Below are 12,330 nucleotides of genomic sequence, written 5' to 3'. Positions count from 1 at the left end.
GAATTCTCTATTGGGGAGTCAGTTATGTTCCAATTGTGAAGAAAGCTGAAATGATGAAATTACAGCAGTTCAAGCACAAAGTATCTGTGGGATAGACTCCTAAAAGCAGAATATGTATGGTAAGTTTTATAGATATAGCCAAAATATTTTCCAAAGACCTGTGTGGTGGGGGTGGTACTTTACCAGCTCTCAGTCCTAGATCTTGCTTGAGTTCAGGACCCGGGCATTGTCCCTGAGCTTTTTTGCTCAAGGCTATACTCTGCCACTTGAACCACTTCAGCACTTTTCAATGGTTAATTGGAGATTGTGATCTTTTCTGCCGAGGCTGGCTTTGAACCTTGATCCTTAGACCACCGTCTCCTGAGTAGCTAGGATTCTGTAGTGAATTACTGGTGCCTGACTTCCAAAGAGTTTTATACACATGTGTGCAACTGTGTGCCAACTGTGTGCACGAGTATTCATACATCTTAGCAACACCGAGTGGGCAGAATCAGCTTTCTAAACATTCATGACAAGATTATATGACGTTAAAAAGCTGAAGGTATGATTCAAGTGGCAAAGTGTCTGCTTAGTAAATGCAAGGCCCTGAGCTCAAACCCCAGTATCACACACACACACACACACACACACACGTGTGCGCTCACAATTATCCAACTTCGCTTAGTAACACAGTTCTTTAATCAACTTCTCCCTCCAAACTGTGCAGGGCACACAGCAAGTGCCATATATATGCATATTACTGAAGATACATGTGATTGAGCACATTTGTATGCTAAACATAGATAGATCATTTTTACCCTGTATTTATATTATTTCCAGAAATGTGTATGTATGCATGTACACACAAGCATGAGATGTCTATATGTAAGCTTCCTTGTGCTTTGACACAAAGGCAACTAACTAGCTTAGGGAGAGCAGTCCAGGCTCCCAGCAGCGAATGAGCCTTCACAATTGGGCCTTTGCTCTCTAATTAAGGTGTATGCCCCAGAGATTCATTGAAACACCCTGAGTACTTCAAGCTACAAGGAAGATGGTAATTGTCCCTGAAGACAACACGCTCTAGAGAGCACCAAGATTGCTTTACGCACCTGAGCAAAAGTAGAGGCAAAGTTCTGAAGGGCTGAGTCCACCTCCTGCACACTGGGCAGAGCCAGAAGCCGGGGCAGGAGGCTCTCCAGGGACTGCACGAACAGCCGGGCGCTGTGCTGGTCAGCTTCCTGGTTCTTCAGCAGCTTGAGAGACAGAGCAGCTGTTCTCAGGGACCGGTGCCCCAGGCAGTCCCTAGGGGTCTGCTCTTCATCGGCCAGTGAACAGTTGTCGGAGCCAATGTCGGACACATCTGACCTTCCAGAGTCCTTCTCTGCTGCCATCGAGTACTGATCGCAGGAATCAAATTCTGTCCGGGACAGATCTTGGTCATCGACACTGAAGTTGCTCTCGCTGTACCGAGAGCCATAGACCTGGTCCTGCAGTCAACAGACAGGAAGTTGGTGATATCGGGGTAAGCCACTGTGTGGCTTCTCTGAACCACATCAGGCTGGTCTATGGCCTCAGGCTCGGACGCTTTGCTCAGTGTCTCCTTGCCCTCCTGGATGGCAGGCGACTTGAGGCCATTCTTGTGGTCCTCAGGTGTCGTCTGCCCTAACTCTCCCTCAGGGTGGTCTGGCCAGTGTCTGTGGTGACACTGATGCTGATGTCGGGGCTCCTCTCATTGCCCGACTCCCACGGGGTGTGCTCCGAGGACAGCACTCGTCGCTGCCAGCGGAAGTCGGCCTCGTTGATCTCCATGGAGTCCCTGCTGGACTCGGCCCCATCTCTCAGTTCCTCCAGGCGCAGAAGCAGCAGCTGCACCTGACTGTCGCTCAAGCCCTTGCCCTGGCTGAGCTCATCCAGGGCCCCCAGCAAGGCGCAGATGCCCGACACTGCGGCGTAGCAGGCTTCGATGCCTCCCTTGATGCACGCTTCCGTCATGCCATCCATGATCCTAAGCAGTGAGCCAGAGACGCCATCCACAAGAGGAGAGAAAAAAAATGCCCCCCAGTGAACAAGGACGGTTATCTGGTGAGCTGCATGGTATTCAAAGCACACTGTATATTTGCGTAAAATGTAATGGCTTGGGCAGTAAAGAAATGAGACAAACAAGCTCAGCCAGGCAAATCCTGCAGGTAGGACCCTCAATTCAAGCCTGAGTACAACCCCAAGTTCCTGAAGGGAACAGGCTCTGAACAACCTGATTTTTTTCTATTGGGCCCAGGTTTTCAAATAGAAATGTGTTACCAAAGCTATATAATAATGTAGACCTTTCTCTGTAAGGTGAATACATGCTTGAATAGAAATCAATGTAGTTATGACCAAGACAAATAAACCCATAATTATTGCAATTACTACAGCATTATGGCAGTTCATTATTAATATTTCACTTCCCAGAGAGGCTACATGTGAAAGAACCCTATAGTTACCACCTTGTAAATCAAAGCAATTCTTTCGTAAAACAATTCTAATGAATAACTTCTAGGCACTCCACTTTGTATAGTTAGTTTTAAGTCAATACGTACTGTGGAAAGGGTTGTGATTATAGTCAATTGAGATGAGTCCTATGTCTTGTGGGTAAGTGATTAAATACACGCATCCCATTTCAGTATAGGATCATAAAAATTCAGGAATGTGGAAACAACATTTAAAAGGTACTCAGAGAACAGTCTAAAGGGGAATGTATCATACAGTTTGAGAAGGTCCAGGTGAGATTTTCTTTTGGAAATGGATCTTTTTCTGAGTTCTGGCTCCAGAGAGCTAGGTCCTGCCAGATCACACAGGCGCTGTGGGCTCCCAAGTATCTTCAGGGGGGAAAAAAAGGAAGAAAATACAGAAGAGTCAGTGAAATAACAAATATAAGGTTCTTAAAATTGTGAGAGCAAATAAACACATAGTCTCTACTGAATGAAGGCAAAAGAGGAGAAACAGCTCTGAGTTGAGCTCCCTTTATTTGAAATGCCTGAAACTAGAAGTGTTTCTAATTATTTTTCAGATGTTGATGTATTTGTATTATAACATAAATAAAATGAGATATTTTGGAGTTGGGATCCAAGGCCAAATGCTGGATTCATTTGGTTCATGTGCATTTTTTTGCATATAAAACCAAAGATTATTTTATATAATGTTTTAAATAGTTCTGTTACAAATTTTTGTTTTAAATAATATTATTATTGAAAAATTTGTTTAAAATAAATCTTTGTTTAAAATAAAAAAATTCTTTGTGTTATGAAAGTATTCAGAAAGTTTTGCATTTTGGAGTATTTTAAGACTTCAGGGATGGTAACAACAAATGTTAGCCATACAAACTGAAAAAAACTGTAAAATGTTAGTGAGATTGACTTAACTTTTTTTTAGTTCTTGAGTAATAGTAACAATGGGCTTCCTGTTTCTCTGATCAGGGGTGGCCAGCAAGGACAAGAAAGTTTGCAATATTCCACTTTTAAATAGCCAGCAAAGAGCCAGGCTGAGCGTCTGGCTCAAGTGATAGGTTATCAATTTAGAAAGTGTGAGATGCTATGTTCAAGCCCCAGTACCCTAGAAAATACTTGCATTTCTATTCTTTAGTGGGGTTTGACTGAAATGTCACTGTCCCAGATTCTCTGTCTTATTTTGCTTTCAAGTTTGGTTTGCTTCATACTGAGTTAAGTATCTCCTTTTTCTATTATGTGTAAAAGTTCATTGCTATACTTACTTCTTTAAAAAAAAATAAAGCTACTTACGCCTTCCATTTATGTGTGTGTGTGTGTGTGTGTGTGTGTGTGTGTGTGTGTTGTGGACCTTGAACTCAGGGCCTGAGCACTGTCCCTGGCTTCTTTTTGCTCAAGGCGAGCACTCTGCCCCTTCTGGCCATTTTCTATATATGTGGTGCTGGGGAATTGAACCCAGGGCCTCATGTATACAGGGCAAGCACTCTTGCCACTAGGCCATATCCCCAGCCCCTTCCCCTCCCTGAGTTTTTTTGCTCAAGGCTAACACTCTATCACTTTGAGCCACAGCACCACTCCCAGTTTTCCGGTGGCTAAATGCTACCCAGGCTGGCTTTGAACCATGATATTCAGATCTCAGCCTCCTGAGTAGCTAGGATTACAGGTGGGAGCCACTGGAAGTTGTATTATTTCCCAAGGAAATCTATCTATTTTTATATACATTTTATTTAAGACTTCAAGTTGCCTTAACACCCCCTTTTATTTCTTCAAGGTCCATAACACTGATGGCTGTTTTCACCTTTACTTTTGTTATTGTTTCAGTTTGGAAACTTTTTATGTTGTCTAACACTTCCTGCTTTATTGATTCCCCATGATATATTTTACTTTTAATAGTATAATTTCAATTGATACATGAAAGTGTCTATGTCATATGTAACATAATATTTTGAAATATGCACACATTATAAAGTCCATGTTTCTTTGGGTCTGGCTCACTTCACTTAGTATAATTTTTTCCAAGTCCTTCCATTTCCTTATGAATGGGGCAATGCCATTCTTTCTGATAGAGGCATAAAATTCCATTGTGTATATGTACCACATTTCCCTGATCCATTCATCTACTGAGGGGCATCTGAGTTGTTTCCAGATTTTAGCTATGACAAATTGTGCTGCTATGAACATTGTTGTGCTGGTGGCTTTAGTGTGTTCTTGTTTGTGGTCTTTTGGGTAGATGCCTAAAAGTGGGGCTGCTGGGTCATAGGGGAGTTCTATGTTTAGCCTTCTGAGGAATCTCCATACCACTTGCCAGAGTGGCTGAACCAGTTTACATTCCCACCAACAATGAAGTAGGGTTCCCTTTTGGCCACATCCCCTCCAACATTTGTTATTGTTAGTTTTCTTGATATAGGACATTCTTACTGGGGTAAGGTCTCCCTCATAGGGAATAATTAGCACAGGTTTAGGCAAGTCACAGCAGAGGATCACAAGAGCCCAATAGCTATACCCTTATGAACACATAAGATGATGCTAAGTGAAATGAACTCCGTATTATGGAAATGATTGTTATATCACTGTTGTAACTACTTTCAATGTGCTATGTGTAACTGTAGCTTCTATTATTGATGATCTTCTTGTATCCCCTTCCTGTTGTGTACCTGCACTATCGCTGTATCTTATCTGAGTACACTGGAAACCCTGTATACTGGTATTAGAACTAGGAAACTGAAAGGAAATACCAATCGAGAGACACAGGGTAAAAAAGACAAACAACTACAAAAGCAATACTTGGAAAACTGGTGTAAATGAACTGAACAACTCATGAGGGTGGAAAGGGAAACGGGGAGGTGGAGGGGGGAACGAGGGAGGAGGTAACAAACAGTATAAGAAATGTATCCAATGCCTAACGTATGAAACTGTAACCTCTCTGTACATCATTTTGACAATAAAAAATTTAAAAAAATGCACACATTATGGGATTGCTGGATTGAGCTAAATAAAATATGATTTATTCTGCATACTTTTTTGGTGGGGAGAAACTTACTTTCTTACCAACTTTCAAAACAGGATTCCTTGTTATACCTATAGTTCCTTTGCTGAGGAACTGATCTCATATTAATTAAAACTTCGTATCCTTTGACCACCATCTCTTGAATTTCCATTTCTCTAGCTCCTAGCAAGTAGCATTCTACTCTGCTTTTGTGAGTTCAAATTCTAGCTTCCACATTAAGTGAGATCATGTGGCATTCATCTCTCTTGCCTGGTTTCTCTTTAATATACTGCATTGCAGTTGCATTCATGTCATTGCAAGTGATAGGATCTCTTCTTTAGGACTGCATAGTATTCCATGAATGTTATTTTTATTAGATTTAAATTATATCCTTTCTGAAACTAGTAACAGCCTGCCTTGACAGTGGCTCCCTATAAAATTGTATGGGAACACTATACATTAGCAACTTTTGTAATGATATGCAGCTTTTATTTCTGAGGATACCTGTCTTCAGGTTTAGATTTTATTTTATTTTATTTTTTGGTGGTCTACAAACCAGTTGTCACCCCTACTGCACCTAAGAGTGGAAAGCCATCTATCACTTCCTCTCTGGATTTTCAGCAAGGCAAGCATAGCTTCTGAATAACTTGCAACCTCAGGGTGCCGTAACTGTCCATATCTGCTTGGTATCACACACTTTCCTGCTTTCTCCTTACTCATCTCCTTTCTACTTCTCTGCATTTATCATGCTTCCTTGTACAATGACCCAAGTTAGAGAATTCACATGTTAATTTTGGGTTTTCTCCTTTTTAATATAAGTAGTTATGGCTGCAATTAACTTTCTATGTTCTGCATTCACCGGACTCCCACAAGTTCATGAGTAGCATTTTCATAATTACATAGTTCCAACCAGTTCTTATTTCCATAGTGTGTAAGTCTTTATTGAAAAGTGACATTTTGAGGTTGAAATGATGGAGGGAACGAATAGCTAGGGAAGTTACATGGAGAGGACACCCCACTGCTATAACCACTCATTTTTTAACTGATGTTCATTCACAGCAAAGCAGGGAAAGGTGTACTAAGAATATTAAGCAAGCCAAGAGCCAGTGGCTCATGCCCACAATCCTAACTACTCAGGAGGTTGAGATCTGAGGATTGCAGTTCAAAGCCAGCCCTGGCAAAAACAAAACAAAATGAAACAAAAAAAACCACCCCATGTGACCCTTAGCTCTAATCAACAATAAAATGCCAGAAGTGAATGTATGGCCCAAGTAGTAGAACACCAGCCTTGAGTGCAAAGGTAGGGGACAGTACCGAGGCCCTAAGTTCAAGACCCAGTACCTAGCACACACACAAGTGCATGCGTGTGCGCGCGCACACAGAATTATTAAGCAAAAATATCGATATTTTAAGGGGCTCTTTTCTTCCTTTATATTTGTTCTTACTACAGAGAATAGAAACTTCTTCTATCTGGGAAGGAAATAGAAGAAGCTTCTACTTTTTTCTCCCTATTTCATTTCATTAATATCAAGAATAAAAGATGCTGAGGCTAACATCAGTGAGGTCTAAGACTCTCTCTCTTTCTCTCTCCTCTCCCTTCCTCTCTTTCTGCCCCTCTCAATCCACATGGCTGGACTCCAGCTGTAAGGGAAATGCGTTTTGGATGACAGGAGCTATGACGGTGTTTGGTGCTAGGGCTGGTGCATGCTGATTGTGCTGTGCCACCAGGTTGCAGGCCGGGCCTGAGATAAGATTTCCAATCCCTTTTCTTTGGGCAATCCCACCACTTCTAGAACTCAACTTTGCCTGTAATAAATTAAATAACGTGTCAATTTCCATATGAAATCCTGTGCCTGTCAATTGTTTCTGAATCTGGACCAGCAGGGGATAGAATGACTAGGCTTTTGAAGACCCAACAAATGCCACAAGAAAGCTAAGACCTTGCAATCTTGCCTCCTTCTGGCTCCTTCTAAAGCCCAACCACGGGAGAGATGAAAGCAATCAAGTTGTGCTTTTTTCTTTTTTTTTTTTTTGCCAGTCCTGGGGCTTGGACTCAGGGCCTGAGCACTGTCCCTGGCTTCTTTTTGCTCAAGGCTAGCACTCTGCCACTTGCGCCACAGCGCCACTTCTGGCCATTCTGTGTATGTGGTGCTGGGGAATTGAACCCAGGGCTTCATGTATACGAGGTAAACACTCTTGCCACTAGGCCATATCCCCAGCCCCAAGTTGTGCTTTTTCATAGCTGATCTTTTGTTTTTTTGGAGGTGGGGAAGTGGAAACAGAAAAGAGAATGTAGTTTGGAAAATACAATGTCTTACATGTTTTTACTGATCAGGCACTTGGTGCCCATGGCTGAGTGACACAGGAGAGTAAGAACACGGAAACAACAAGCCAAGCTTTCAAACTTTAAAAGGCTACATAAGCATCCTGGTCCTGAGTGTTTTTCTTTGTGTGCACAAACCTTGGATAGTCTTGTGTCAAGGTAACCAACTTCTCTAAATGATCACTTTTATCGTACAGAGAAGAGGCACTGCTTTTCGGAACAACCTGGCTGAATTCATCTGTTGGATTCCCCAAGGCCGACTGGCCACATGTACTACTTGAGCATAATGACCTAATCCTAGCCTTACCTCCCTCAGTGAACCTGGGAAGCACTGTACCGTTAAATCCACAAAATGCCATGTATTTAGAGGGGCTGGGAATATGGCCTAGTGGTAAAGTGCTCGTCTCGTATATATAAGCCTTGGGTTCGACTCCTCAGCACCACATATATAGAAAAAGCCAGAAGTGGTGCTGTGGCTCAAATGGTAGATTGCTAGCTTTGAGCAAAAAAGAAGCCAGGGACAGTGCTCAGGCCCTGAGTTCAAGCCCCAGGACTGGCAAAAAATCAAACCAAAACAAAAGTGTGTTTAGAGAGAAGAAGCTTGTTCTGTATCATCGTGGGAGGCAACCAGTGTGATGGGACACACCATTAATTACTGAAGGGTGTGATGGAGTTCAAAGAAGAGCAAGGTCTACCAGGCATGGGTGGCTCACACCTGTAAATTCTAGATACTCAGGACACTGAGATCTGAGGATTGTAGTTCAAAGCCAGCCTGTGCTAGAAAAGTCTGATCTCCAATTAGCCAGCAAACAGCTGGAAGTGGAGGTATGGTTCAAGTGTTAGAGTACTAGCTTGAGTGAAACAGCCAAGTAAACATTCAAGGCCTTGAGTTTAAGCCCCAGTACTGGCATTAAAAAAGTAAATACATAAATAAATAATAATAATAAAAAGAAGAGCAAGATCAGTGATCTGAGAAGTCAGAGCCACAGAGGAGAATTTTGATAGCAAAGAGTTAGCTGTGCTTAGAACACCTAATTTACTTCTGAACCTTACTGTTCACAAAGTGTAGGACTTTGGGTAAGCAATATCTCCCCCATATCCACAGCTTCCCCATCTGGGCTCAACCCATCATCCCAAGGGAATGGAAAGCCAGGAAGCTCCAGCCTGTTGTGATCAACTACTCAACTCCGTGGAGTGAAGTGGCCATGAGAAGATGAGGTGTGGGGGAGACGACCCGTAGAGGCACAAGGTAGGCTGGGCAAGTCAGGCCAGTCAGATGAGGTAAAGTTGCGCCCTGGGAGAGGAGGGAAAATGAGAATGATGGTAGAAGGCTCTGGAAATGGTAGAGTAACTCCGATGATGGGAAAGGCTCTAAGGAACCATGAAAGAAACCCAGGCAGTGGCAAAATTGCTAGCCATGGTGACTTGTGAACCTAAGTCCTGTAAGACAAAAAGGGAAAAGCAGACAGAAGAAGGAAATGAGCCAGTACTGAGCTGGCTGTTTTCAGTCTCTCTGTATTTTCTTTTTTAATAGCACTAAAACCTCACACTTTCATTTGGCACTTTATGTTAACCAAGTAGTTAGGCAAACTTTTATTCTATTTTTTAAATTTTAAATGCTCTTAATGAAATAAAAAACATCCATATCAATTTGAGATCTATAATTAACCAGTAAAATCAAGAACATTTTGAGGTACTTGACTTTGCTTTGCAATAAATAGTTTCTTTATCACATTGCCAAACTTGTGAATGTTGAAGTACTTTGAGGACAGACAAATGTGGGAATTGCACACTCAGTGTTAATTGACTTAAGTCCTGTCATCTAGCTGGTGGGTGGCAGAGAGGGGGTTTGAACCCCAACGCTTACACTCAGGTGTGAGAATGGATAGCTGAACCAGTTCTTGGGAGGAAACGTGCTTCCAGCACCTGCACTGTCATGTCGGTGTCAAACCGAGAAACAAGAGAAACCTGGCTTTGCACCTTTCCTTTTCATTGACATCTTGAGCCAATCATTTGACCTTTAAAGCTTTATTTATTTAGTAACACAGAAAATCCATTTTCCCTGGCTTTGCACCTCTTCCCCACCACCCCCCTTTTGGCATCTTGGACAAATCATTTGACCTTTAAAGTCTTGGATTTTTTTTTGATGAGATAGAGAAAAAAAAAATCTCTTTTCTCAGTCTTCACATTTCTCCATGGAACATCCAGGGGAGTAAAATTCTAGGTTCTCTTCCTCCTTCTCTCACTTCTCTCAGTGGTGTGGGAACCCTTCACCTAAATTTAGGAGAATTTGCTGAGCATATGTGGTCATTCCTCCATCTCTTCCCTTCTTAGGGCTCTGCACACTCAAAAGAAAGCCTTCCCTCTACCCAACTCCTCCAAGTGCCAAGCTGGGCAGCAGCTGGGGACACAGGCAGAGAGAGGGCCTTGGTGAAGGCCCCACTACCTGGGCAATGGCCAAGTAGTCTCTCTCCAAGCAACGCTGTCCTCACCAACCTACCTAGGATAGACTTTTGATCACCATTGACTGAGGCAATGAAGGGGAGAAGAAGTCATACTCTATTGGTAACAGTAAAGTTCACGCAGAAACTCAGAAAGTAATCCGGAACATTAAAAGTATATATCTGAAGTGCCCACCATACGGTAGAAAAGGAAAAAAAAATAAAGAGGTTGTTATTGCGTGGAAATAGATTGTCCTTAACTAGAAGCTAGCCTTGGGTCATTCATGCATTTCTAGAAATGTTGGGTCAGAGCTCTCCATTATTTATTGCAGTCAAATCTCATTAATTCTGCCAAGAAGAACCATTCCCATGGAGCATTCTGCTGTTTGGGCTTGGCTGCTGCAGCCTGATGACAAAGGGCACACGATTATCTCAAAAGAGATACAATAAGATGCACATACATTGTGCCATTGCTGAGGTTCAGAGACCTACTACATTCAGAAGTTGCCCTGTGGCCTGTGGTGACCCTGCCAAGCACAGGAGACAGGGGAGGGTCAAGGCTGAGAGAGTTAATGCAACCAGAACTGGTTGAAGGGTCATTTAAACACCATGCATGGCAGGTCAGCATAATACACATTTCCTCATGGGTTCCCTGGGGACCACCACCTAAACTCGAGAGGGAAGTCCTGGTCCTTAATAATCTCAGTGACTTGTTATGCCATGCACATTCTAATTTCCGTTTTAAAAAAGTAACTCGTACAGAGATTTATGGTCATAGTGGATTTTATTACAAGGGGATCTGGGAGGGATGTTAGGTACTCCAAGGAATACTACCTGACCCTTTATGAACAGGTTCCCTAAATCCAAAAATGCTGGCTGAGCACTAGTGCCTCCTGCCTACAATCCCATCTACACAGGAGGCTGAGATCTGAGGATTCCAGTTCTATGTCTAGGCAGGTATACCCATGAGATGCTCCAATTAACCAGCAGAAAGCCTGAAGTGAAGTTCTGGCTCAAGTAGGAAAGCGCCAGCCTTGAGTGAAAAGCTAAGGGACAGTGCCAAGGCCTTGAAGTCCTAGGACCATCATACACACATATACAAATGATCATTTTTCTCGTTAGTTCTTTAGGATAAAGCAAAGAAGCCTTTATGAAATGCTTACAGGATTAACCCTTGTTCTTCCTCAGAATCATGGGAAGTACTGGGAAAGCTGCTGCTACTAGACCTCCATGTTCACTCCACACTCATGAGATTTGGGAGAAATGAGTTGTAAGAGGGAATGGGGAAAAGGGATCGTTAGCAAGGAGAGATTGGTGAAGCTCTTTTTAAAGATAATGTACAATCTGAGCATAAAGTCATTTGAGATCTGATTTTGGCAAAGGAAAATAAACACACGTTTACACAAACGGCACTTAAGCTAGCAGAATAAAATCTCAGCCTGGGTCCAGTCGGGTGAACATGGCATGGTGTTTTCACAAATGTAAAGATAATTATCCAACAGCATTGTTATCAGTCGTTCTCAACACTGAGGCACACGCCCCAGCTCGAGCTCTTTGTTACTGGGCTCTGGGTGGTAGTCATGAAGCTCTAGCGAGGATGAGGACAACCATTTTGAGTGCTCATTGCATGCAAGACACTGCCTTCTGCAGGCCGCCCTACCTCTTTCATGATTTTGATGGCTTCCACGCGGTGCTGGGGTGGGGGATACAGCAGCACACGGTGATAGAGGGACTGGAGCACGGGCTTCATGGAGTCCATCGACCCCACCAGCCGCACCAGCTCAGCTGCCAGGTAATAGATGGTGCGAGCCACGGGCCCGCTGAGGGCTGGAGCGGTGCACGAGCAGCCAGAGCCCCGGCCATGGTCAGACACGCCTGGAGAGGCAGAGTCTGACTCCATGCTTGCGCTGGTATTGCTGCTATGCGCAGAGGTGATGGTTTTGTCATGAATGGGGTTCCCCAGGATCACAATGAGAGCAGGGCACAGGCTTTTCCTGTGAAGAGACAGGAGGAAAAGCAGGTTTCCCCAGAAGCCAGGGAGTAAAATATAACTACCACCCATGGGCATATACCGGAATGCCACAAGGGTGTCAGGAAGAGCCGGGCTCCTAACTGATCCTT

At 43.2% G+C, this 12,330-nt stretch overlaps 1 protein-coding gene across 1 annotated transcript in view; it reads right to left on the bottom strand.

Moving 5' to 3' along the window:
* Positions 1–12,330, bottom strand: part of Arfgef3 (ARFGEF family member 3) — a 122,300-nt gene that overhangs the window by 47,599 nt on the left and 62,371 nt on the right. The window contains 6 exon segments of the mRNA XM_048354174.1: position 1,005; positions 1,089–1,459; positions 1,462–1,656; positions 1,659–1,984; positions 2,722–2,834; positions 11,870–12,203. Of these exon segments, the coding sequence (XP_048210131.1) occupies position 1,005; positions 1,089–1,459; positions 1,462–1,656; positions 1,659–1,984; positions 2,722–2,834; positions 11,870–12,203 (1,340 nt within the window).

The sequence above is a fragment of the Perognathus longimembris genome, chromosome 9, assembly GCF_023159225.1.
Source record: "Perognathus longimembris pacificus isolate PPM17 chromosome 9, ASM2315922v1, whole genome shotgun sequence".
NCBI lineage: Eukaryota > Metazoa > Chordata > Mammalia > Rodentia > Heteromyidae > Perognathus > Perognathus longimembris.
The sequence above is the reverse complement of the archived record's forward strand: the minus strand, read 5'-3'. Positions and strand labels throughout refer to the sequence as shown.